At 57.7% G+C, this 26,513-nt stretch overlaps 1 protein-coding gene across 1 annotated transcript in view; it reads left to right on the top strand.

Moving 5' to 3' along the window:
• The first annotated feature begins 2,094 nt into the window (after nt 1-2,094).
• Nucleotides 2,095-26,513, top strand: part of CARMIL1 (capping protein regulator and myosin 1 linker 1) — an 80,241-nt gene continuing 55,822 nt past the window's right edge. Inside the window, exons 1-2 of the mRNA XM_081111946.1 lie at nt 2,095-2,393; nt 5,814-5,911. Coding sequence (XP_080968072.1) covers nt 2,354-2,393; nt 5,814-5,911 — 138 coding nt within the window. The 5' untranslated portion in view covers nt 2,095-2,353. The remainder of the gene's footprint in view (nt 2,394-5,813; nt 5,912-26,513) is intronic.

The following is a 26,513-nucleotide window of genomic DNA, read 5'->3' as shown; positions in this document are numbered from 1 at the left end:
CATGGCTGCTGTTTACAGCAAACTTTAGAAAGAATACATCAAATGTCATGATCAAATTGCAGTACAGGAAATACCTAAACCAGTGACACGTCACGTATTACCAAGTCCTGTACACGGTCGGGTCTGAACACTTTACCTGGTGGGCAGCGCAGTGGGCTGGTTTACACCGTCACCACAAACCCTTGAGTAACGTGTTGGCGCCATCGGGACAGTGACAGTGTCACTAGGTGATGGGAATTTTTAGCTCCATTGTGTTAATATAAAAACCATTGAAACCTGTAAACAATTTTTGTGAGTTTATTTGAGCCAAACTGTCGACATATGCCGGAAAGCAGAACCTCAAGGAACTGAGATAATGCTCCGGAGAATGGCGGGTTACATCTGTATTTACACATTGAAATCAGAGGAGGGACGTAGGTGGGTTACATGGAATCCATTGGTGACAGATTAAGGAGGAGGGAGAAAGCAAAGCAGGAAACCCCTGGGATTGGATAAGAAGTAAAATGATGGACACATGCTTAGGTGGGTGCAGGATCAATTAACATGATAATGAAGGAATTTGTGGCATCTGTCCTGGCGCCCAGCACATTTGGCTGTGCCCCAGGGTCTCCAGAAAAAAAGGGAAGGTACAAGTTACCCAGACATTTCAAGGGTATGTTATCACAGATGCAAAAAGACAGACAGGCTCAGTTAAGGTAAAGGTTGATCTTGTCAGTGAAGATACTGGCCTAGGATGTAACTGCCCACCATCACTGCTTTTAAAGTTTAATTTCAGACCATCCTTTGTGGCGACTTTAGGTCTCTGAGTCTGCAAGACGGCCATGCAGGCCTCCCCTGAGCTGGTCAGGTCAGCATGTGGCCCCTTTCGCCCACAATTGTAATCTTAGGGACCACAGCCCTGTGTGTGGTCTGCCATTGACCAAAAGGCTGTTATGGCTGCATATAGATATGAACGTGTGCCCAGGAACCAGAACCGAGAGCCCCTGGCTCATTTTCCAAAATAACTTTCTCCGTCTATGTTACATTTGTTGCGAATGTGTTTACCATTTTAGAAGTTCAGGTGCGGCCCTAGCTGGTTTGGCTCAGTGGATAGAGTGCGGCCTGCAGACTGAAGGGTCTGGGGTTCGATTCCCCGTCAGGGCACAGGCCCGGGTTGCGGGCTCCATCCCCAGTAGGGGGCGTGCAGCAGGCGGCCATGGACAGTTCTCTCTCATTGATCTTATCCTCTCTGAAATCATTAAAACTGTTTTAAAAACAAACACAAAAACCGCAAGCCGCCAGGAGATAAGGCAGCCGGGAAGGCGCCCCCAGTTGTGAGCGGCCCAACTGCTGGTGGAACCAGGAACCTCGGAGAGAGGATGGGCCCCCACCCGCGGTGTGATTCCGGCCTCTGTGAGTGACGCTCGCTGCCCGCGTGGTCTGGGGTGACCCGAGGTCCCGCGAGGGACGGGCCCTGTCTCCTGCGCCTGCGATCGCGCGTGGCAGCCGTCGCCATGTGGTTGGTGTCTCGCTCCTGCTCGCCAGACAGGAAATTAACCAGGCGGGTGGGATGGCACGACCCAGGGCGCAGGGAGGCTGAACCGGGAGGGCGCGGAGCCCCAGACAGGCCGGGTTTCGTGCGGGCGCGTCTGCGGGACCCGCGGGCCTCCCAGCGCCTGGAGCTCGGCCGTCCCGCCCGCAGCCAGCAGAGGGCTCCCGGGCCCGCGCGCGCCCTCGCCAGACGCCAGGCTTCGGGGTTGGGGAGCGAGGCTGGGACCCGGGGCCGAGACGCCACCTCCGAGGTTCCGGCTGGGTCCGCCCGGGTGCGCCCCCCACGGGGAACCGGCGCCGGGGCGCCCCGGTCCCCGGGACGGCGCAGGGCCGCTCTGGCGAAGTGGGAGGAGACCCGAGAGGAGAGAAGAGGGGAGGAGAGGGGAGGAGGAGGAAAGGAGGAGAGAAGGAGAAGGAGGAGGAGACGCAGGAGGAGGAGGGAAGGCGGGCCGCGCTGCCCCCGCCCAGCGGAGCCGCGGGAGCGCCGGGAGCCCCAGCCCCGCCGCTCTCCCCGCCCTCCCACGCCTTCCGCCCGCACCTTGGGCCGTAGGTGCGCGATCGGCCGCAGCCGCCTGGCCACAGCGGGCGCCGCGGGCTCCGCGTCCATCAGTCCCTCCGTCGCCGCGGGAGCTGCTAGGAGGCGTCATGTAGCCGCAGCCGCGAGCCCCCGCGGATCGGCAATTATTTATTTATATTTATTTTTGGGGGGTGTCGGGGGCGCGGCCACACCGTCTCCCCGGCCCGCCTCCCGTCTGCGCGCCGCACCCGCCTCTCCAAGCCGAGGGGTCGGGCAAGGGCGGCGGCGGATCCCCGCGCAGGAGCCATGGCCGAGGAAGGCGCCGAGGTACCCCGCGAGCTGACAGGTAAGGGGCCCCCCGCCTCCGATCCTCGCCGCTGCGCGCTGCGCACTGCGGCCGAGTGCGGCGCCCGGGGCCGGGGATCCCCGAGAAGTTCGCTCGCGTCGGGCCGCCCAAGAACCGAGTCCAGAGAGGCCGGCGGGGGGCGATCCGGCGCCCGGCACCGCCTCCGGCCACCGCTAGGGGGTGCAGGCCGGCGGAGGGCGGGGGCCGCCCGGGTCTCGGGAGTTGCGGCGGCGAGGGGACCCCTCACAGCGCCCGCCCGCGGCCCCACTCGGGATGTGCGGGGCAGCCCAGCGGGGGGCGCGGGCGAGCGAGCGCGCTGGAGGGGTCGCCGGCAGGGTCCCCCCCACCGCCCCTCAAAGTCCCAGCCGGGAGGTGCCCGCCAACCTGCGGATCCGGGGAAGGGGCGCCGGGCTGGGGTCGGGACTCCGCCGGGAAGGCGTGGCCTCGGCGCGGCGCCGGGAGCGAAGGGGTCACCAGCTGACGCGGACGCGGCCGGAAACCAGGGCTGAGGGCACAGCCGGGTTCTGACAATAATTAACCCACCTGGGCTCCCGCCCCGTCTCCGGAGCCTGCGGCACCTGGTGCCAGCGACCCCGCGACGGAGCGCCCGGGGTTACGTTTGGGGAGCGGTGGGGGCTCCATGTTATGCCTTGGGGTCAACTTAAGTTTTGTGGGGGCTGGAGACGGCAGCGCTAGAATGCGGTGGGGACGGCTCTGAAAACCAGGGGTTCCGTGTGTGTGTGTGTGTGTGTGTGTGTGTGTGATGCATCGAGTGTGTGATGTATTGTGAGTGTGATGTAGTGTGTGCACGTGTGTGTGATGTATCGAGTGTGATGTGCGTGTGATGTTGTAGTGTGTGTGCATGTGTGTGTGATGTATTGAGTGTGTGTGGTGCGTGTACGCGCCTGTGTGATGTTGCATTGTGGGTGCATGTGTAATGTTGTATCCAGTGTGTGCGTGTGTGTGTGTGCGCGTGTGCATGCGCGCGCTCTGAGCCCCAGGGACCTGAACCTCTTGGGGTCCCATCCTTGGCGCCCCAGGCCTGCAGCGGGGTGTGGAGCCACGCAGCCCGCAGGGGTGTCCTTCTGGCTCCCTGCAGAGGAGGGATTCGCCCCCCTCCTCCCCACCTCCCTTAGCCCAGCACTTTGGGGAGTTTGCGCTGGCAGGTGAGCCTGGCCGGAAGGGCTGTCGCCAGGTGGGTGTGGGCTCTGCTTGTGCACGGATTTCGGGTCTGGAGTTGCTCGCTCCGCCTCGCTCCCGCCTCCTCCTTCTGTCCGGCTGCGGCGTCAGCTCCGCTGATAGGCATCAGCTCCCCGGGCTCCGTGGAGCGAGCGGTCTGTCCGGTTCTGGAGGCCCTGGAGCCGGCACCTTCCCCACACCCCGCCCCCAAGAGGAAGCGCGGGCCCCCAGCTGTCGGTGGAGGTCCCGGTCCCGGGAAGAGGGGACCAGGGCCGCTAAGGGGGGGCGACTTCTCAATCAGCTGCGGAGCCTGCAGTGAGTGTGTCACTCGGACCCCAGAGAGGAGGCGATGAGGACCTGGGGGGATCGGATGAATCCAGGATAAACCCTGGTTGTGTCACCCGCTGCGTTCAGCCTCATCTGGACGGACGTGGGGTTTTGTGTGTATCCAGTTGCTTGTCTCACTCCTTTGCACCAGGACACATGCTTCGGGGCCGTGCCCTCCGTGGTCTCTGGGCCATGAAGTGGCCATTAGGCTGGGGGAGGGCAACACCTGCGCTGGGGTTTCCCTAACTCCAGGCGCTCACAGAGTCCCTCTGGGATCATTCAGGATGGCAGCAGGCAGCCCTGGCCAGGTGCTCAGTGGGCGAGAGCATCGCCCTGCTGTGCCAAGGGTGCAAGTCTGATATCCGGTCAGGCACATACATGAAACAACCCATGAATGTATAATAAGAGTAACAACAATCAGTTTCTCTCTCTACAAAAGCAATCAATACATTTAAAAAAGGAAAAGAGAAAGAAAGCAAACTCGTGAAAACCTCAATATAAGGGATTTTAAAATATGCTGTGAACCTTTCTGATTATGAAAGTAACACAGGGTATTGATTTTTAAATTAAGTGCAGAAAAGAATGAGAAGGCCCGGCCGGTGTGGCTCAGTGGTTGAGTTCGACCTATGAACCAGGAGGTCACCGTTCGATTCCTGGTCAGGGCACAGGCCCTGGTTGCGGGCTCCATCCCCAGTGGGGGGCGTGCAGAAGGCAGCCGATCGATCCATGATTCTCTCTCATCACTGATGTTTCTATCTCCCTTCCTCTCTGAAATCAATAAAAATACATTAAAAAAAAAAAAAGAATGAGAGGAACATGTCACACCCATTGCCACTCAGAAAGCTAACACTTCTGGTAGATAGCTGTCTCTCTCCCGGTGCTTATAGTCCCAAGTCTGCTTCGGCAGGAGCGGAGGAGCGCAGGGAGAGAATGACCTAACAGTGCCGGGTGCCAGGATGGCGGTGGTGGCATCGCCAGGTGTGCAGACCGGAGGCTGAGAGCAGGTGACATTGAGTGGCAGCTGCAAGGTTTGGGCTCATCCCCAAAGGAGTGCCACGCCCAGACCGGGGTGAAGGGCCTAAGGAAGGGCCACTCTGCTCAGGGAGGGGCGGGCCTGAGAGGTCGGAGGTCAGGGACTTGGTCTTGGTGAGAGGTTCTGAGGCCTGGACGAGGGTCAAGGCCAGGGGTCAGGAGGTGTTGAGGGGGGAGTTTGGGGAGAGGGTGACTGGCTGCCTGTCTGAGAGAGACTCGGAGGCCGGGTCCAGAGGAGGAGGAGGAGGAAGGCGCTGTCTCGCGTGGCCCTGTCCAGAGCGGGTGCTCATGGGGGTCCCAGGGAGACCTTCCTGCCCCCGTCCACATGGTCAGGCCTCCCTTTCTCTCTCTAGCCTCCAGGTCTGTTGCCTTTTTTTTTTTTTTAAGTCCTCACTCGGGTATATATTTCCATTGATTTTTAGAGAGAGTGGGAGGGAGAGGGAGAGACAGAGAGAAACGTTGATGTGAGAGAGACACGTCCATTGGTTGCCTCCTGCATGAGTCCTGACCAGAGTCCGGGGATACTTGCAACCAGTGGTTCTCACCCTTGGCTGCACGTTAGAATCACCTGGGAACCTTTTTAAAATCCTGATTTCTGAGGCCCAGAAATCAAGAACCACTGCTTGCAACCAAGGCACGTGCCTTTGACCCCAGGACCCCAGAATTGATCCCGGGACCCTTCAGCCCGCAGGCCGACGCTCTGTCCACTGAGCCACACCAGCCAGGGCATGAAATCAATAAAAATATATAAAAAAACCAAGCAAATACCTTACAAAAGGGAAACAACAACAAAACACCCCAAAATCCTCCTCCAAATGCTCCCCTGCCCCCAGCTCTGTTTTTGTTGCTAAAAGGTGGTGACGAATCTGTCCCTTCTTGCAGAGAGCATCAAGGACGTCCTTGGCAGGAAGGTCAGGATCGGCCTCAAGAAGAAGGTCAAGTTGGAAGGGAAAGGGGACAAGCTTGAAAACAAGGTGCTGGTAAGTGCTGGCCGTCCTTCGGGAAAGCCTTTAGCAGCGGAAGCGAGTACCCCCCCTCCTCCTCCTGCTCCCGTCTGACCGCCTCGTTGCCCCCTCCCGACCGCCTCGTTGCCATGCAGCCCTGGTCCTGTTTCATGTTTGGCTCACAAGTTCCCAGGACTGTGCTGGCCTAGATTCCCTGGAGTGTTTGTGCGCGGAAAGTTCAAGTGGAAGGATTCCAGACGGTGGAGTTCTCGCAGCCTTGCTCCTCGGGTGGAGTTGTGGGCGTCGCCATGTTTAGGCCCCTGAGCCTGCTCTCCTGTTCGTCAGTGTTTGATGTTCGGTGGGCCTCCGGGATCATCGCTGTGGTGGCTGATGTGTGATCTGATTGGTGAGGATGTAGGGAGATGTTTCAACAAAAAAAATGGCCTTGGGTCGGCTTCGTGATTGAATGAACTTTTCTCAAAGGCTGTGCCCGCATCTGTCTCATGGGTGAGGAGTGAGAACGTGGAGAGGAAGTTGGTCCTTTGTCGTTGTTTTCTGGTGTCTTGGCGGGAGGGGCCTGCTGGAGGCAGTGTCTGGGGGCTGAGATGGACCTTGGGGTTCTGTGCACGTTGCTGGGGGCTGAGGGGGGGGACTCGCTGGGCACAGCTGGTCGGGCAGCTGTCCGAGGCGCAGTGGCCCCTCGGAGCGGGGAGGAGCGTTCGGTGGTACCTCAGTGGCTGAGATGGGGGTGAACCCAGATCGCAGCTGCCGCGAACGCCCTGTGTGTGTTGTTGGTGGGAGAATGTTCTGTGTATCTTGTCGGGAATTCCCACTCACACCTGGGGGAGCAGCGCGGCTGAGCCCCGTGAGCTCTCTTCAGCCTCCGCCTTTCCAGCCGGTTTGCCGGTTTTCGCCAACGCTGTTGTGTCTGCTTCTCCACGGGGGGTTGGTGTTTATCTTCTGGAGGATTTTAAAACGAATTCCAAGTGTATGTCATTGAAAAAGGATACGTATATTTAAAGTATATGTTTATTGATTTTAGGGAAGAAGGGAGAGGGAGAGAGAGGGAGAAACATCCCCGGGCATGTGCCCTGACAAGGAATCGAACCGTGACCTCCTGGTTCATAGGTGGGCGCTCAACCACCGAGCCACCGGCCGGGCTGGTAGCATCGGTCCCGAGAGTCTTTAAGGGACCCTCTGGCTTCCCTGTGGACGCAGGGGCTTCTCTGCGATGGATGAGCTCCCTCGGGGCTCTGGGCTCCGGGCTCCGGGCTCCAGGCTCCGGGCTCCGGGCTCCGGGCTCCGGGCTCCAGGCTCCGGGCTCCGGGCTCCGGCCAGAGGAACTGAGGTGGGAAAACCCGAGTGACTGTTGGAACACAGTGGGTTCACGTGGACCACATGGCTAGGGCCACCCCAGCAGAAATGAGCCGTTATTCTGTTCTATTCGACTTTAATAAAAAGTTAAAGTTTCCTTAAAGCGTGTTTATTATTTCTGTCTTGATTTTGAGAGAGAGAGGCAGGGGGAGAGAGAAACCTCGATTGTGGTTCCACTTACTGATGCTCTCATTGGTCACTTCTTGGATGTGCCCTGACCGGGGATCAAACCCACCACCTTGGGGTCTCGGCCGACGCTCCAGCCGCTGAGCTCGGCCAGGGCCTCCTGGGCATGTGTTTTACTTTATGCTGTCCGACCTCAGGGCTGCGGGCCTTCGGGAGGGCTGTGCAGAAAGAGGAGATTGTGTTGCCCCGTTTTTGGTTTGACATGTTTGAAGTTGATCCTCATACAAACTTCCCGGTCAGCGTTTCTCACGACTGTCTGACGGGGTAGGTGCTGCTACTCTGAGTGGACGCTGCTCACGGCCCGAAGAATAAACCTAAGTCCCGAGTGCAATTTGCAAAGTGAAACTTTCAAAGACAAATGTACATGGTCACTGCTCTAGCCGGCGTGGCTCAGTGGGTAGAGTGTCGGCCTGTGGACTGAAGGGCCCGGGTTTGATTCTGGTCAGGGCACAGGCCCGGGTTGTGGGCTCGATCCCCAGTGTAGGGTGTGCAGGAGGCAGCCGATCAATGATTCTCTCTCATCATTGATGCTTCTCTCTCTTTCTCCCTCTCCTTTCCTCTCTGAAATCAATAAAAATATATTTTTTTAAAAGAAAAAAATTTAAATGGTCACTGTAGTGAAGTTAGCACCATTTAAAATAGTTATGATTAGTTCTCCATGTCAAGCTTTTGCGGGGGGCGGGGGAGGGAATGGGGCCCCTCTTGACCTTGGCTGGCTCCGGTGAAGCTGTAAGGAAACTGCACCAGCGCTGGGATGTGAGGGTTGGGCTCCCAGAGTCCCCGCCCAGCGTGTCCCGGCCGCGCTGCCCTGGCAGGAAGCGATATAGAAATAGCCCAGGTCCCACAGCTTCAAGTCTGAGCACGACGGTCTACGAATTAGCCGCCTTTAAGTTGTGGATTTTGGAGTCTCTGAATTTTGAGAAAGCCAGTTACTCAGTTGCTTAAATGGAGACATTGGGGACCGCCTAAAATGGGCATTTCTGACTTTCTGTTGGCCCTTCGGTCACGAATGAGTTGTCCTGGTACTTTCCAGGTATCTTTCCCGAGCCTGTGTCTGTCCCTCTCCCCGCCCCCTCCCTCCCGCAGGGTGGTCCTCGCACAGCCAGGCGGGTGTGACATTGTTACTTGCTTCCTGTTCTCCCACTGGGAGATTTTATACCTTTTCCAGCTTATCTTTTGTTCAGGGTTTATCTTCTCCTTCCTTCTCCTCAGGGCCATCGGCCATCGAAGCTAATATTTATTGAACATTGACCGATGGTGAGGCTGTGGGCGGATCCCTTAATTATGCATTTCCTTGTTCCATCCCAGCAGCCCTCTGGGCTCCGCACTGCGTACTTCTCCACTGGAACGACTGGAGAGCCGAGGGACCTTGCTTCTGGTCACCCAGCTAGTTCACTAGTTAAGGACTAGTTAATAACAGAATCGGCTGTGCCTCACGCAGAGCCTGCCTGCTTCGCCAGCCATGTGCTCAGAGTAGAAAGAATGTGGCCGGTCCTTCCGCGGTGGCAGATTTTCAGCCATGATCGGGGAGTCTTGGCTCTTAGATGGGTCGGCGCTCCTGCTTATTTGATTTGATTTGATCTCCTTGATTCAGGTGTTAACTTGTTCCGGACTCTGAGCACCGACTGTGTGGCGGACACCTCGTGTGTGCAAAGTGCACGTAGATTCTGCCTTCGTGGGACTCAGAGCTCAGTCTAGTCCAGGGGTGGGCACACTTTTTGACTCGAGGGCCACAATGGGTTCTTAAACGGAGGGCCGGAACAAAAGCATGGATGGAGTGTTTGTGTGAACTAATAGAAATTCAAAGTAAACATCATTACATAAAAGGGTACGGTCTTTTTTTTCAATAGTTTTATTCATTTCAAACCGGCCGGATCCGGCCCAGGGGTCGTAGTTTGCCCACGGCTGGCTAGTCACTAGACTCTAGTGCAGCGGTTCTCAACCTGTGGGTCCCGACCCCTCTGGCGGTGGAACGACCCTTTCACAGGTGTCGCCTAAGACCATCCTGCATATCAGATATTTACATGACGATTCATCACAGTAGCAACATGACAGTTATGAAGTAGCAACGAAGATAATGTTATGGTTGGGTCACAACATGAGGAGCTGTATTTAAAGGGCCAGAAGGTTGAGAACCAGTGCTCTAGTAGAAGGCACACACGCCAACAGGCAGCACTGGGACAAGTGCTCCGAACTCGGGGACCGCTGCACATCGTAGGGGCCCTAACTCAAGCCGGAGGGTCGGAGGCGACTCCCAGAAAAGGGGATGGAAGGCCACACGGATGGATGGGTCAGTCGGCCAAGGGTAGACACATGTCCAGGACAAAGGGAACGCATGGGCCTGGAGGCTGGGGAAGCTCCGAGAGTTAGGGGCCTGGGCGGAGGGCTCCCGCTTCTCCTGGCGGCTGAAATGCAGGTGAAAGTTGGGACAGGTTAGACAGGTCTCTTCTCCACACCTGTGTCTAATGACATCCACGGGCACGTCACCCTCCCTTCTCCGGGGAGGAAGTGGGCCCAGTGGTAAAGGACTTGGAGCCAGACCTGCTCTCCCTGAGCCCAGCCGCTTGCAACGATGTTGACCCTCAGTCCGGCTCTCTCTAGAAACAGCCTTGTGTCTGTGTCCATTCGTAAGCCCTGGCTTTGGAGATTAACTGGGACACAGTTAATTCTGCTGAGCGCAGTGCTGAGCGCAAGATAAACTCCGGGCAGGGAAAGCCCAGAGAACCGGGGTCTCTGCCTCGGTTCCGTTTTCTCGCCTCCACGGAGGGGGGGCGCCCATTCTCCCCGAGGCCAGGAAGGCCTCGTAGCAGCCTGGACGTCCCGAACAGACCCAGAATCCCCGCGCTGTGCTTTTGGCAAAGAAACCAGGTTCCCAGGGCCCCGGGATCAACTGCGCTTGTCCATCTGGGTGTTCAGGACAAACCGGTGGCTGCTGCGTGGCGCTCCCAGCCGTGAACACGCGTGTGCCCTGTAGGTTTCCAGGGATGAGGGAGAGGGTGCCGTCTTCCCCAGACGATGCTGGTTTGTCCAGAGCCCGTGGCGGTGGGTGGGGCAGTCCGGCCCGAGGGCGTGGCTCCCCCCTGAGGATGCCGACCGGAGCGGCCCTCGGCCCGTGTTTCTGAGACACGTATTCCCTTCTGCCGTCAGCTACGTGGACCTTCACCCACTTTGGCAGGACCCGGACTTTTAGACGCGCCTTTTAATGGATGCATTCTTTTAAGATGGAACTTTCTAGTTTTCTGTAGTTGTGGGTTACATGCGGCTGTAAGACCGAACCAGAGGGAGCCTTTGCCCCCTTGTCCCGTATCCGCTACCTTGGGCAGCTGCAACAGAATGTCACAGCCCGGGCGCGGACGCCGTCCCCCTGGGCAGCGCCGTCCCTGTCCACGCGCCCCTGACCATGCGCCCCTGTCCACGCGCCCCTGTCCACGCGCCCCTCCCCACCACGCGCCCCTGTCCACGCGCCCCTCACCATGCGCCCCTCCCCACGCGCCCCTGTCCACGTGCCCCTGACCATGCGCCCCTCACCATGCACCCCTCCCCACCACGTGCCCCTGTCCACACGCCCCTGTCCACGCGCCCCTGACCATGCGCCCCTCACCATGCACCCCTCCCCACCACGTGCCCCTGTCCACGTGCCCCTGTCCACGCGCCCCTGTCCCCGCGCCCCTGTCCACGCGCCCCTGACCACGCGCCCCTGTCCACGCGCCCCTCACCATGCGCCCCTCCCCACGCGCCCCTGTCCACGCGCCCCTGACCATGCGCCCCTCACCATGCACCCCTCCCCACCACGTGCCCCTGTCCACACGCCCCTGTCCACGCGCCCCTGACCATGCGCCCCTCACCATGCACCCCTCCCCACCACGTGCCCCTGTCCACGCGCCCCTGTCCACGTGCCCCTGTCCACGCGCCCCTCACCATGCGCCCCGGTGCCTTTCACAGCCCCACGCACGCACCCATCACTCCTCAGCCCCATCGCCACTCATCTGTTCTCCATTTCTATAATTATTAAAAAATATGTATTTCTATTGATTTCAAGGGAGGAAGGGAAAGGGAGAGAGAGAGATCATCAATGATGAGCGAGCATCATGGACCGGCTGCCCCCTGCACATCCCACACTGGGGATGGAGCCTGAAACCTGTGCCTGTGCCCTGACCGGGAATCGAACCGTGACCTTCTGGTTCCTAGGTCGACGCCCACCCACTGAGCCACCCGGCCGGGCTCATCCTTGATGTTTCTATTTCTCTTTCCCCCTCCCTTCCTCTCTGAAATCAACATTTTTAAAAAATCAAATAAATACATAACTCTCCACGGAGCTCATGAAGCAGTGACAGTCTCAGAGTCTACGTGTATTTCGCAAGTTTATTGTTGAAGTCAAAGTGGCATGAACCCCGTCAGCGATTCCCGGGGCCACTGGATGAGCGGCGTGAGGCCTGGACCTGGTCGGGGCTGCGCGGGATGGAGGCGCTCCGGCCTGGCGGGTGGGCGGGCGGGCGGGCGGGCGGGTGAGAGGTGGCTCCTCCGCCACCGCAGGGCGCCCTCCCTCCGCAGCGGCAGCCGCTTTCGTCTCACCGAGGTGGGCTCGCTCCCTGCTGACTCCCGGGCGCCCCCGGCGCCCCCCAGCGGGTCACCCTCGGGCGTGCGTTGGACCCCGGCAGTGAGGGGCGCTGCTGGAGCGGGTGACCTTCACGCCGGCACCTGCGGGTTGCGTGGCCCCCAGGAGGCTGCTGGGGAGCCGTGGTCGCGCCCCCCCTGCCCCCTGCGGCGCCCGGCCCGGCGGGGGGTAACTTGAACGGGGCGCCCTGTGGCACCACAGGAGTCTGGCTTTTCGGGATCGCTTTCGACCCGGCGCGCAGGTAACTTTCAGAGCCCGGGTGAGGTTACAGGCTGAGAAAACCGGGCTCAGGAAGCAGGACAAGCCGAACCGATCTTCGGGGCGCCTTGCTGCCAGGGGCCTGGCGAAGTCCAGGGAAGTTCAAAATCCGCCCATCCAGTGCCCCAGAATGTACCCCCTCAGGACCCGGGTCTGCTCCCACCGGTGCTGGTGGCGGCGAGGCGGCCTGGGCTGCAGCTCGGCCTCCGGCCACCGGCCAGGCCCCGTGAACCTGTCACCCGAGCCCATGACGCCCGCCTCTCTCCTCTCCAACTGCCCCAGTTTCTGCGCCAGGATGGGCGGGTCGGATGACCTTGGGCGAAGCCGTTGAGCCTGTACCAGCCCTGGCGGTGCTTTTCCTTGTTCTTGAAAAGGTCCTGTCCCCAGCCTCTGGGATTTCGTCCCCCTGGGACGTGGGTGCGGGTGGGGGGTTGAGGGCCTTGAGGAGCCCCGAGATCTCATCAGAACATGGAACGAACAGGGAGGAACTTTGTTTTTGAAGTTACAAAGCAGTTAAACAGTTTCGCAGGAAACAACACAAAGGCCGCATTAAGGTTACTGTAGTGCCTTTATGCTCCCCTTCATTGGAAACACTGTTAATAGTTACTGTGAAAGTCGATTGAAAAGGGGGCCTATTGTCTAAATCTTGGTTCACGTTCCCCAACTCTTTTTGAAAAGGAGGGGAATGAGTGATACTTGGGGGGGGGGGGAGTGAGTGTGTGAATGAAACTGTTCACTTTCATAATTTTATTATCCAGTGTCACCCAGTACATTCAATAAAAAAGAAGAAGAAGAAAAAAGAAAATTTAAAACCTAGAGAAAAACACACAGGCTCGCGTTAGGGGATGCATTCTCCACCTGGCTGCTATGCGGGGAGTCCGCGCGGAGAATGGCCGCACCTCATCACCTTCACTGTCCGTTCCACAACCTCCTTAGCAGAACGGCTTGTTCCCGCTGTGGTAAGCCGGGCTCCTGGCCCCCGGCTCCCAGGCACGCTTTGGTCTTGCAGGTTAGGAGAAGGCCGGGGTGGCGCCCCCTGCTGCCCAGGTGCCCCCCTGGTCCTGTCACAGCTCCTGCCTGTCACCAGGCCTCGGCTGACTCAGCCTGACTCAGCGGTTCCGGGGCCCTGGCAGGCGTGAGGCTGTGTGAGGCCATCCTGGTCTTTGTCCTGGTGGCACTTTCTAAGCCGGGGTCCGCGGGGAGCAGGTTTGCAAACGTCAGGCTGCGGTGCTCTCCTTGGACACCGGGTAGCGAAGAGGACCCCTCGGGAGTCAGCAGGAGCAGCGAGTCCTGTCTTAGGAGAGAGCTGAGTGTCCGCAGTAAAGAGAGGGGCCGCGTCCCAGGCAGCTCACCTGTGCAGCTGCCAGAACTCTCTTTGTCCAGGACCTTCCTTCTGTTCCTGCTCCCCATCCCGCCTCCTCAGCCTTCCCCCCGGGGCGTGTCCAGGTGCAGGGCTGGGGCTGTGCTCCCAGGAGCCCCTGGTCCAGGCCAGTGCCCCGGGCTCCTGGGCTCCTGGCCGGCAGGGGCGGTTGGTTCCTCTGGGGCTGTGTTAGGTTCTGGGAGCAAATCCTACGTCACAGCTGGGTGGTGCCTGCGCCCTGGGGCTCTGGCGTCCGGCGGGGAGGCTGACAAGTAGAGAAGGACGCAGACGAGTTCCCAAACTCCTCTAACAGGAAGCGGAGGAGTGAACACACGCAGGCCCCACAGAGGGGAGGACCAGGGCCGTTATCTGATCAGGGCACTGACCTGTCAATCATCAGCCCCCCCCCCCCCCACACACACACACCTGGGAGAGGAGACACACCCGCAGGAAACAGTGGCTGCACCTGAATGCCTGGGGGGGAGGGGAGGCGGAGAGACCCTGAGGGTTTCCAGTTTGAAAAACCTCGGCGATTTGGGGGACACTCTCCTCCCCGCCCACTCTGCTTTCTAGCACCTGGTTTTATTTTAATTTTTTGAAAATATTTTTCATTCTTGACTTCAGAGAGGAGGGGAGAGGGAGAGAGAAGCATCAATGGCCAGAGAGGATCACGGATCGCTGCCTCCTGCACCAGCCCCCGAGTTTATTGCAGGGCCTGAGCCACCTGTGGAACCACCCACCCGGCCTGTTTTCCTCGTGGCCCACGGTGTCGCTCGGACGTCCGTGGTGTGTGGGCCAGGGCCGTGTCTCTCTTGGGGACACACGCAGCTAACATTGTCCCCGTCCAGAGAAGTCGTGCACTTTAACTGGAGGAGGCATTTGTCCAGGTGAAGGGTGAGGACCCTTTCCTGAGGCCTGTGTCCACTCCTCCCGCCTCCTTTGGGGCGTGGCCGGCGCACCTGCACAGCCCAGGTGGGGAGTGGAGCGGCCTGGCCTTGGCTCCTCGCGGGTCAGACCGCTTGTCTCGGCGTCTGTACCCCACCCCCCAGGCCAGGGGGCTGACTTCCACGCTGCAGGCGTCCTTTCTCTTATTCCACCGGAATTTTTCTTTTTCTCCTGGGAACATAGCCAGGAGGATTGCAACACATAAGCTTAAAAAAAAAAAAAAAAAAAAAAGGAAACTTCATGAATGCAGGAATGTAAACGGAGCCGCACCCAGAATGAATGGACTTTAATTCCCAACACATTCTTTTCTGGAATGTGTGAGAAGCCTAACTGCGGAGACGGGCTTGCTTGGGAGGTGACTCTTCGGATGCGGAACCCTTCTTGGAGTTTATACCTTTTCTCGGGGCGGGGGTCACGCAGCCTTCCGATGGGGATGGTTTTGGGAATTCCCATCCCCCCAGACCACGTGGTCACCCCCTACACCCCCAGCACTGACTGAAGCCGGTGTTTGAACCCCTGCCAGGCTGCCTGAGGTTTGCGTTTTTTTCAGGAAGCAGCTGGCAGCCCAGCCCTGCCCACCTCCCCGTGCCAGGGCCCGGAACTTCCTCCTGGGGCCGCGCGCCAAGGCCCCGGGAGGGTGAGTGGGCGGGGGAAGGAGAGACCTTTGTGGCCCTTTCTGAGCTGCGAAGGGCTCTTTGGAAAGTTCTCCTTGGATTCGGCTGGTTTCCCGTAGCGATGGCCCTTGTGATCGGCTGGGAGCAGCGGCCTCCCCGCCCCGCCCCGCCCAGCCCCGCCCCGCCCCCAGCGCCCCGGCCCCGCCCCCAACGTCCCGGCCCCGCCCCAACGTCCCGGCCCCGCCCCCAGCGCCCCGGCCCCGCCCCCAACGTCCCGGCCCCGCCCCCAGCGCCCTGGCCCCGCCCCCAGCGCTCCGGCCCCGCCCCGCCCCGCCCGCGTGGACTCCGCAGACGCCCGCGGGCCGGGCCTGCCGCCCACGTTTCAGTCTGCAGATCATTTGCCTGCTTGGCTTGGTGAACACAGGGGTCTCCCGAGGGTGGGGACGATGCTTTGCCAAATGGGCGACCTGAGTGTTTGTGCGGCGGGAGGGCGGGGCCCTTTCCTCCCCACCCTTCCTGCCCGCAGCCTGGCCTGGGCACAGGATCGCCCACTGGCCTGGTCCCCGGGAGCGGGGAGTGGCTGGTTTCCCTGGTCAAGTTGCTTCCCTAATCGCTTTATTTATTATTTATTTTAAATATGTTTTTTCATTAAATTAATTTCAGAGAGAGGAAGGAAGAGGAAGAGAGAGTTAGAAACATCAGTGATGAGAGGGAATCATGGATCCACTGCCTCCTGCAGCCCCACATGGGGATGGAGCCGGCAACCCCGGCCTGTGCCCTGACCGGGATGGTTCCTGGGTCGATGCTGAGCCACTGGGCCACACTGGCGCGAGGGCCCCAGCTCCCTGGTTAGCAGTCAGCTCGCGTGTTCACAGGGCTGCGTTTCTAAGGTGGTTAGAGCTTTGCCTGGAAGAACAGTTGTTTCTTTAAAAGGTGACTCTGTAGAAACCAGAAGTGGGACATTTAAGAAAAAATAGCCGCGTGTCCAGGGCTCAGTTTCCTGGAGGCCGGCCAGGCCTCGCCCGTCAACGATGCCTTTCACTTCACGGGCCGGGCTACAGGAGAAAGCAAAGGATGTGAAACACGGCAGGGATTTTGCCCAAGGAGCCCCGATGGGGCGGGAGGGGGAGAGAGAGGGAGACCGGCCAGTGAGCTGTGGAAGTCACGGGTCTGTTCTTTTTCTGGTTCCAGTGAGTCAGACATTCGAATTCGGGAAAACTACACTGGGTCAAAGGGCATGAGACTCCCAGAGGAACCTCCAGTGTTGGGCCTTTTTCTGCCTGAGTTTGAAAGCCAGCTTGCTTTTTTTTCTTTTTAAATATGTTTTTATTGATTTTTTTTTTAGAGAGAGAGGAAGGGAGAACGATAGGAGATAGAAACATCAATGAGAGAGAACATCATCAATCAGCTGCCTCCTGCCCGCCCCCTGCTGGGGAGCGAGCCCATATCCCCGTTGATGCTCCGCCACTGAGCCACACCAGCTGGGTCAGCTTTGTTTTTCTAATGGGCACACACACAATTATAGTCATCTAGGTTCGCTTCCCCTCCCTGGCGCCCGGCCAGCGTGGCTCAGTGGTGGAGCATCAACCTAGGAACCAGGATGTCAGGGACCGCTTCCCGGTCTGGGCACATGCCCGGGTTGCAGGCTCGATCCCCAGTGGGGGGAGTGCAGGAGGGAGCTGGCCTATGATTCTCCCTCATCATTGATGTTTCTCTCTCTCCCTCTTTCTTCTTCTCTGAAATCAGTAGAAATACATTTAAAAAATATTTGTGGAATGAGCAGGAGCAGCCCTTTCTCAGGGATCAGTCAGACTCCCTTTCGGGAGCTGGGGTGCAGGTTTCATGAGCTTGGTGCTCACTTGTCCGAATTGTTGCTGTGTCGCTGGGGCCCAGTTCCCGGGGCTGCGCCGTGAGAGGGGTCCCCACCATCATGTGCGGGAGAATGACTGGGAACGTGACTGTTTGTCACGCGTGAGGCCAGCGTGTCTGTTCTGTGAAAGAGCTGACGGGCTGTCAGAGACAGGAGCTGTTGAGTCTGGAGGCATCTGTGAAACTGTCGGCTGGCCTGCAGGCTGCTAGTTAATGATCTTAAAAAAGAGACTGGAAAAGACAGCTGGCCCCAGGCTTCAGGGTCCTGTTTGTGTGGAAATGAGTTGTGCTCAGCCGCATTTTTTTTTCTCTCTATCGCAGCTTTCAGATGGTGTTGTTTTGACTTATTTGGAAGATAATTTACTTCTTAAAAGAGACTGATTTCACCATCTGGGTGGTTGGATGGATTATAGTCGCTAGCGATGTGGAGGCATCTCCTTCTCCTGTTGCAGGATTCCCTACTTACTTATTCATTTGTCCCTCCACCTATACGACAGAAATATACCGTCTTTAAAAAAAAAATTATATATATATATATTGATTTTAGAGAGGAAGGGAGAGGGAGAGGGAGAAACATCAATGATGAGAGAGAACCATGGATCGGCTGCCTCCTGCACACCCCACATTGGGGATGGAGCCTGCAACCCGGGCATGTGCCCTGACCTGGAATCGAACCCTGACCTCCTGGTTCATAGGTCAGTGCTCAGCCATGGAGCCCTGCCCACCGCCGGGCAAGTGTGCATGTTTAATTTATTTACCTTTTCTCTTCTCGAAAGCGACGAGGACTTGTTTCTGTTCTGTAGAAGTTGTGTCTCCCCGAGTGCAGATGTTACACCCTCCTGGCTCCTCCCCTCTCAGGTCCACTAGGAACCCGGCATCGTTATCGCTTTCTCTCCCAGAGTTGTCTCCGGTCCCGTGCGCTTTGGGCCCTTTCTCGGAGCCTCCGCTTGCCTTCCTCTGCCCCCTGGTCCTTGGGGAAATGGTGGTTGAGTTAATTAAGCTGAAAAGGGCGAGAACACTTTCTGGGATGTTGAGCTAAGGACCAACCTCGGTCGGTCAGCGGGGACATGTCAGTCCAGCTGTTCTTGACTGCGGGGTGGCGTGTCGTGGGCCCCACAGTCGGTGCCAGGCTCAGGAAGGTCAAGTGTGTTTCCAGCCACAAAAGGTCCTTTAGTCACGGAGATGAGTCCAGGAGAACCAGTGGGCCATTTAAACGACAATGGGTTGCTTAGACCCCAGGCAGATGTCCCGGCTGGAGGCCGGCAGCCTGTGCAGCGCCCCTAAGTGCAGGGAATCCCTCCCTCCCTCCAGTTCGTCCTGCAGGACTCAGGGCCTCGTGTTTCTGTAGGAACCCTTCTCACGGCAGCGTCTCCCATCGGCCTGTGAGCAGTTCAGTGTAACTTTAAAAAATATATATATATATTGTTACTGATTTCCGAGAGGAAGGGAGAGGGAGAGAGAGACACACATTGAGACACACATCAATGATGAGAGAATATCATGGACCGGCTGCCTCCTGCACACCCCCGCCAGGGGGATCAAGCCTGTGCCCTGACCGGGAATTGATCCCTGACCTCCTGGTTCCTAGGTCGGCGCTCAACCACTGAGCCACCGCAGCCGGGCCAACTCAGTGTAACTTGGTGGTAAGGAGTGTGGGCTGTGGTCCCAGGCTGTGTGGCTTCAAGCCGTGCCCTATCAGCTCCATGCTGTGTGATGGTGGACAAGTGAAGTGACTTAGTCTCTCTGAGCTTCAGCTCTCTTCTGTAAAGTGGGATTAATTATATTGTTAATCTCCTGGGGTTGTTGTTAGGATAAAAAGAGTTAGTGCCTGTAAGCCACTCATGAAAGCACCACTTAAGTGTTATTAATTACTAGAGGCCCGGTGCACGAATTCGTGCACGGGTGGGGTGTCTTGGCCTGGCTGGCGATCAGGGCCCATTGGGACTGTGGGAGGTTGGCCAGTGGAGGGAGGGACCTCGAGAAGTTGGCCTGCTGCCACTGGAGGTTGGCTGTGGGAGCGCACTGACCGCCAGGGGGCAGCTCCTGCATTGAGCATCTGCCCCCTGCTGATCAGTGTGCGCCATAGCGACCGGTCTACCGGTCGTTCTGTCGCTTAGGCCTTTATAGATTATTGTTTTAATCTATTATTATTAGCTTCTTAAATTTTAAGATTTTTTTCAATTTTTTATTGGTTTTTGAAAGAGGGAGAGAGGGGGGGAGTGAGAGAGAATCATTGATGTGAGGGAAACATCGATTGGCTACCTCCTGCACGCCCCCCACCAGGGATCAAGTCCGGGAATTGAACCGCAGCCTTTCGGTGCACGGGATGGCACCCAACCATGGGAGCCACGTGGGCCAGGCATCACGGCGTTATCGTGGTTAACCATCACTAAGGGCGGAGGACTGTCCTTGCTTCTTGTTCTGCCCTCAGGCCCCTCTGTGATGCCAGGTCGTGGCTCTCAGGCGGTGTAGCTCCCTGTGTGAGGGAGGGAGTCGGTACACAATCCACGAACAGAGCGCTGGTGTGAGTGTCCGGCCAGGTGTGCCCTGTGTTATTCCAGAAAGGCATCGGTTTCAGCCACTGTTTCAGGTGTGGCCTTTCAAACAATGTGTCCGCATCAGCCTTGATGTCGCCCTGGCCGGTGTGGCTCAGTGGATAGAGCGTCGGCCTGAGGACTGAAGGGTCTGGGTTGCGGGCTCAGTCCCCAGTAGGGGGCGTGCAGGAGGCAGCTGATACATGATTCTCATCATGAATGTTTCTCTCTCTCCCTCTTCCTCTCTGAAATCAATAAAAATATATTAAAAAAACAACAAAAAACAAACAAAATGAAAAACAACCCAAAAAAAAGCCGTGCTGTCTGTGCCCCCTCACTCTCAGGAGCCGTTGGAGTTTCGCTCTGTTCCTTCGCGGGCAGATCCGCCGTCTCGGCTGCGCTGCCCGTTAGGGACCCTGTCGAGATGGACCATGGAAACACCTGTGTGGCTGAGCCCGCGCCTGCCCAGCAGCGAGGGGCCTCCCCGCGGGGCGGTCAGGAGTCGGCTGTGACGTCACCGGGTGGGAGGAAGCCGGCGTGTATCGCTTATCTGTGCTTTAGGGACACGGGGAGCCGCCCGCCCGCGTTTCCCCGCTTCCCCATGGCCCACTCCCCTCCCGAGGTAACGGGTGACCGGGCACCGGGCGGCTGCTCAGACTCAGGCAGCGGTGGCTCCAGTCTCTGCTCCTGGGGTCGTTTCTCACCGACTGTGTAACACCCACGTGACATTCACAAGCGCGAATAGACTTTCTTGACTTTGACGGTCTGTGTCCTCCGTGTGTCGTAGGCCTGGGGCACATTCCTTCTTACCCCTCAGGTACGGAGGCTGCAAGGAAGCGGGGATCTAGGCCGACTCTAAAAATTGAATGTTGAGCCCAGCCAGTGTTGCTCAGTGGTTGAGCATTGACCTAGGAACCAGGAGGTCAGGGTTCGATTCCCGGTCAGGGCACACGCCCGGGTTGCAGGCTCGGTCCTCAGTGTGGGGTGTGCAGGAGGCAGCCGATCCACGATTCTCTCTCATGATTGATTTTTTTTTTTCATCATTGATGTTTCTATCTCCCCCTCTCCCTTCCTCTCTGAAATCAATGAAAATATATTTTTAAAAAGTTGAATGTCAGGGGTCTCGTCCTGCAAGTGTAACCAGCCAGCCCCTCCGAGAGACCCCGTGTCTGTGCCGGCCGCCCGTGTCTGTGCCGGCCGCGCGGCCGGGGACTGCGTGGCATTCTCTGAAAGCTGCCGCAGCGGGACCAGTGGGCGAGGGGGGCTCCTGGGGGAGCGAAGGAGGTGGGCGGGCGAGGACGGCCCAGTGAATGCCTCTTTGTTGCCTGTGAAATAAAACTCTGGGAGATGCGCTTAGAACAAGAAGGCTGTTCGGTCGGAGTGGACGTGATGTGGTGGAGAGTTTTGGAAAACTTTTCATTTAGTGACTAATATTTTGACTCAGTATAGAGACAAAAGCCCGGCCGGCCTGGCTCAGGGGTTGAGCTTTGACCTAGGAACCGGAGGTCAGGGTTCAATTCCCGATCAGGGCACACGCCTGGGTTGCGGGCGTGACCCCCAGTACTGGGTGTGCAGGAGGCAGCCGATCCATGATTCTCATCGGCGATGCTCCTCTCTCTCTCTCTCTCTCCCTCTCCTTTTCTCTCTCTGGAATCAGTAAAAACATGTTTTTAAAAAATGATATAGCCAAAACCGGTTTGGCTCAGTGGATAGAGCGTCGGCCTGCGGACTAAAAGGTCCCGGGTTCGATTCCGGTCAAGGGCATGTACCTGGGTTGCAGGCATATCCCCAGTGGGAGATGTGCAGGAGGCAGCTGATCGATGTTTCTCTCTCATCGATGTTTCTAACTATCTCTCTCCCTTCCTCTCTGTAAAAAATCAATAAAATATATTTAAAAAAAATGATATAAAAAATATTCAGTCCAAGGGCGTAGTGCGTAAGGCCACGCAGCTCTGAGCGCTCAGGGGTGCTGAGCTTGACCGGACGGCACTGGGCCCTTTGCTGGGACTGTACGCTGAGCTCTGCCCCGGAGCCCGTGTCCCTGGTGACCCGTCAGATCACAGTCCTTCTTTTCTTTTTTTTTTTTTTTTTTTTTTATCTTATTGATTTCAGAGGAAGGGAGAGGGAGAGGGAGAGGGAGAGAGAAACGTCAATGAGGGAAGAGAATCACTGATCGGTTGCCTCCTGCATGCGCCCCCCTCCCCTCCCCGGGGGATGGAGCCCACAACCCGGGCCTGTGCCCTGACCAGGAATGGAACCGTGACCTCCTGGCTCACAGGTCGACACTCAACCCCTGAGCCAGGTGGGCCAGGGCCTCTTTAGGGGTGTTTACACCCCTCGGTGCTGCTTGGTCCCGCAGGTTCGCGAGGGGCAGCCACAGGCCGCGCACAGTCGCTTAGCCCCGGCCGAGGCCCTGATCTTACTCGGAAGGAATCGCCTGTGGACGCCCTTTCCCACGTCCTGCGAGTCCAGCCTCGTGCAGGTTTCCTGTGCTGTCGTCAAACCCAAGGAGACTGGCAAGGTCTTTATCTGTGTTTCCTATGGCTCTCCCCCCTTTGTGAGCTCATTACGTACACGTGCGTCTTTAAAAATACGTTGTTACTGGTGTCAGAGAGGAGGGGAGGGAGAGAGACATCCATGAGGAGAGAGCGTCCCGGACCGGCTGCCTCCTGCACGCTCCCCACTGGGGATCGAGCCACAACCCGGCCTGTGCCCTGACCGGGAATCAAACCCTGACCTCCTGGTTCACAGGTCGACGCTCAACCCGAGCCACGCCGGCCGGGCCATGACTTAGAATTTAAGGTGTTTTCTTCAGCCTTGTCAGGCGGAGGCCATTTCTACATGGAACTGACATGGGAATGTGATTGCAGGCCTGACTCTGACCCTCTCCCCAGGGGAGGGCGGGCTGGCGGGCAGAGTTCCGGGGGAGTGTCACTGAGCTTTTCAAGCTGCACGAGGAAGCAGCCCAGGGTTCCCCGTGACTCCTCACCTCAGTTTCCATCAGCGTGGTCAGGGTCCGCGTGTAGCTATTTTTGCACCAGTGCCGGCCACACCGTTCTGAGTGTGGACTCTTCGTTACCTGCCACAGCCTCCCTGCCGGACTTCCCAGTGACTGACGAAGAGCCGTTAAAAGGTATTGCTTTTGGCTCGAGGCCAAGAGTACCGGCTCCTTCGTCCAGGATTTGATACTGGAAGAGGCCAAAGACCAGCGGCCGCACTCCCAGCGAGGCCAGTCCGTGGGGCTTTGTTCCGCAGGTTCAGGTTGAACCTCGAACCCCAGCATGTGTGTTTACAATGCAGGTCGTTGGCCACGGGGGGCATTGGTCCCCCTGGTCCGAGGAGGGTGCAGGATGGTGGGCCATCAGAAGAACCCCCAGAGCAAATGCTGACGAAGACGGTCCAGGAAGCTGTGGTTTTAGAAAACGCTGCTAAGGCCTGGCCGGCCGGTGGGGCTCAGGGGTTGAGCGTCGACCTGTAGACCAGGAGGGCGTGGTTCAAGCCCCGGTCAGGGCAAGGCCTGGGTTGTGGGGCTGCAGGAGGCAGCTGATCAGTGATTCTCTCTCCTCACTGATGTTTCTCTCTCTCTTTCCCTCTCCCTTCCTCTCTGAAATCAACCAACCAACCAACCAATCAATCAATCAACCAATCAGTCAATCAACCAGTCTTGGCTAAGGGACAGATCAAGAGTTCAGAAGTCAGGAAAACTAGGGACTCTCAACCATTTGCGTTCTGGCCACGTTATTTGTGAACGATTCCCGTGGAGGAGATAAGGGGAAAGTCCCCACAGAAAGTACCAACATGGGATGGTCCCGCGTGACCTCCGAGACCCCGAGGGGAAGTCAGGACAGAGAGGGCGGCGGTCACGGTGCCACAGGAGCTGACGTCCGCGTGCTGCGTGCGGGCGCGGTCCCGTGCTCTCGTTCGACCTCCCTGGAGCTGTATGTTTGGGCGCGATTATCGCCGTTTTACAGACGGGCAAATGGAGGCACCGAGGCTTTCGGCGAGGCTGTGGGCGTCGCAGGGAGTGAAGTGGTGACCGGGGCTGAGAATCGGGGCCGTCGGGTGAGGAGAGGGCTGAGGCTTGCCCAAGGTGCGCCGGACATAAACCGGCTGTAAAAAGGGGTGTCCAGAGCCGGACGCAAAGACCACAGCGACGTGAACAGGCCTCATGGAGGTGTGGGCAGTAATAGAGCAGCCCCTGCAGCGCCCGTCTGTCCACGTGTCCCTTATCGACGTGTTAAAACCTCCAGGACATTAAACATGTTGGGGAAGTAGCAAGGAAGAGCTAGGTTTTCTTTTTCCTTTTTTAAAAATATTTTTATTGCCCTAACTGGTTTGGCTCAGTGGATAGAGCGTCGGCCTGCGGACTGAAGGGTCCCGGGTTCAATTCCGGTCAAGGGCGTGTACCTGGGTTGCGGGCACATCTCCAGTAGGAGGTGTGCAGGAGGCAGCTGCTCGATGTTTCTCTCTCATCGATGTTTCTAACTCTATCCCTCTCCCTTCCTCTCTGTAAAAAAAAGTCAATACAATGTATTTAAAAATATATTTTTATTGATTTCAGAGAGAGGAAGGGAGAGGGGGAGAGAGGAACGTCAGTGATGAGCGAGAATCATGGATCGGCTGCCTCCTGGTCTGGGGGCGAGAGGAACACCTCGGGCCCCTGGCGGGACCTTCCCGACTCCCAGGCAGTTTTTAAGCGATGAGAGTTTAAAAGGCCTCGTTTGAGAAAAGTGTCGATTCCGATGCAGTTGTAAGAAATAACAAAACCCCTGTGTTCCTCTCACGTCGCCTCGGTGATAACATGTTGCAGAGCGATGCCACAAAGTCACAATCCCGCCGCTAACATTGATACCATCGTCTCTCTCAGGATCTGCCGTGTTCCCTGCACTGGGGTGGGGTGGGGTGGGGTGGGGTGGGGTGGGGTGGGGTGGGGTGGGGTGGGGTGTATGTGCGTGTGTTTAATTCTGTGCAGTTTCATTGCATGTGAAAAGCCCTGTGACCGCCACAGCCCCCTCACAGCGCTCTGTCCTCCTCTGTAATTCCGTCGTTTCGTGCACGCTCTGTAATGGATTCACACGGCTGTAACCTTTTAAAAAAAAAGGATTAAAAAAAAATATCTTTATTGTGGAAAGTATTACAGATGTTCCCTTCCCCACCCTTGACCCCCTTCTCCCAGGCCTGCCCCTCCCAGCCTGCCCCTCCCAGGCCTGCCCCACCCTGTAGCCTTGTCCGTGGGTGATGCATCTATGCAGACGTCGTCTTTGGCTGATCTCTTCCCACCCCCACCTGGCTCCCGCCTGAGACTCCTCAGCCTGTTCCCCGTCTCTGGATCCATTTTCGTTGTCAGTTCACAGACAGCCCTCGGGTTACGTCGGACTCGATGTCCGTCGTTTCGTGGTTACGTCGCCATCTCCCTGTTCACTCCGCCTTTTACAAGCCGGCCCCGAGTGCTTCCTGCAGCCGTCACCGTGGCGATGGCGATTCTCTCCGCGGACCAGGAGGTGAGGCCGTGGGCCAGGCAGGGAGCCCAGAGGCGCCCGCCTCCCTCTCGGGGCCTTTGACGCCGCCGTGACCTTCCATCCGGGGCTGGGACGCACAGCCTGTTCTTGTCTGTGCTCAGTTCTCCTTTTCTCAAAGCGGGGACTGTGAGGACTGCGAGCTCAAAGCCAGGTCTCTCACGCGTTTCCTTCTTTAAAGACACGTGCAGCTTCGGAGCGAGGAGATGGGGTCGCCCTGGCCTTTGGGAGGCAGGGACGGCGTGCTCTCCCTCCAGCTCTGTTCCGGGCGGAGCGTTCTGTGCTGAGCTCCCAGCACCTGGACACCAAGCGGCCCCATGCTCAGGGGGCACAGGGGGGGCCCAGGCAGCGGTCCCCGCCCACCGCTGCTACGTCCACACATCGGATCTTCTTTATTTGTTTTATTATTTTAAAAAATATATTTTTATTGATTTCCGAAAGGGAGGAAAGGAAAGGAGAGGGAGAGAGAGAAACATCAGTGATGAGAATCATCGATCGGCTGCCTCCTGCACGCCCCCCACTGGGGATGGAGCCCACAACCCAGGCCTGTGTCCTTGACCGGAAACGAACCCGGGACCCTCCAGTCCGCAGGCCAACGCTCTATCCACTGAGCCACACCAGCTAGGGCTATTTTTATTTTTAGATTAATTTCAGAGAGAGGAAGGGAGAGGGAGAGAGGGAAACATCAATGATGAGAGAGAATCACTGATTGGCTGCCTCCTGTACGCCCCCCACTGGGGATCAAGCCCACAACCCCGGCCTGTGCCCTGACCTGGGGTGGGGAACCTTTTTCCTTCCAAGGGCATCTGGATATTTATAACATTCGAGGACCGTACACAATTATCAGCTTAAACGTAGCTGCCAACACTGGTCAAACAGTGAGTTAACGCCCACCCTCATGCCTCAGCAGGGCCGGGCTAGAAGATTCTTGGGCCGGACATTCCCTGCCCCTGGTCTAGACAGATGCTGTCCTTCCTGCCCTCGTGGACCCTGCGGCTTTTCCGTGGAAAATGACCGACTTCACGGAGCTGTTCCGGACGTAAGGGCCGTGAGCTGGCAGGTCTGGGTGATGGAACCTTGCCAGCGACCCTAGAAATGTTTACCTTTGCCAGCCGGAGCCTGAGCTCAGGGTTTGCCTAGTGTCCCCGCACGTGTTGGCTGAGCAACACTCTTCATTTTTGTAATGAACAAAAAAATATATATGTTTAAATATATTTTTATTGATTTGCGAGAGGGAGAGAGAGAGAAACATCCATGATGAGAGAGAATCATCAATCGACTGCCTCTTGCACGCCCCACACTGGGGATCAAGCCCGAAACCTGGGCAGGTGCCATGACCAGGAATTGAACCCTGACCTCCTGGTTCA

This window comes from Myotis nattereri (genome assembly GCF_964212035.1).
Source record: "Myotis nattereri genome assembly, chromosome: 18".
Lineage (NCBI taxonomy): Eukaryota > Metazoa > Chordata > Mammalia > Chiroptera > Vespertilionidae > Myotis > Myotis nattereri.
The sequence above is the reverse complement of the archived record's forward strand: the minus strand, read 5'-3'. Positions and strand labels throughout refer to the sequence as shown.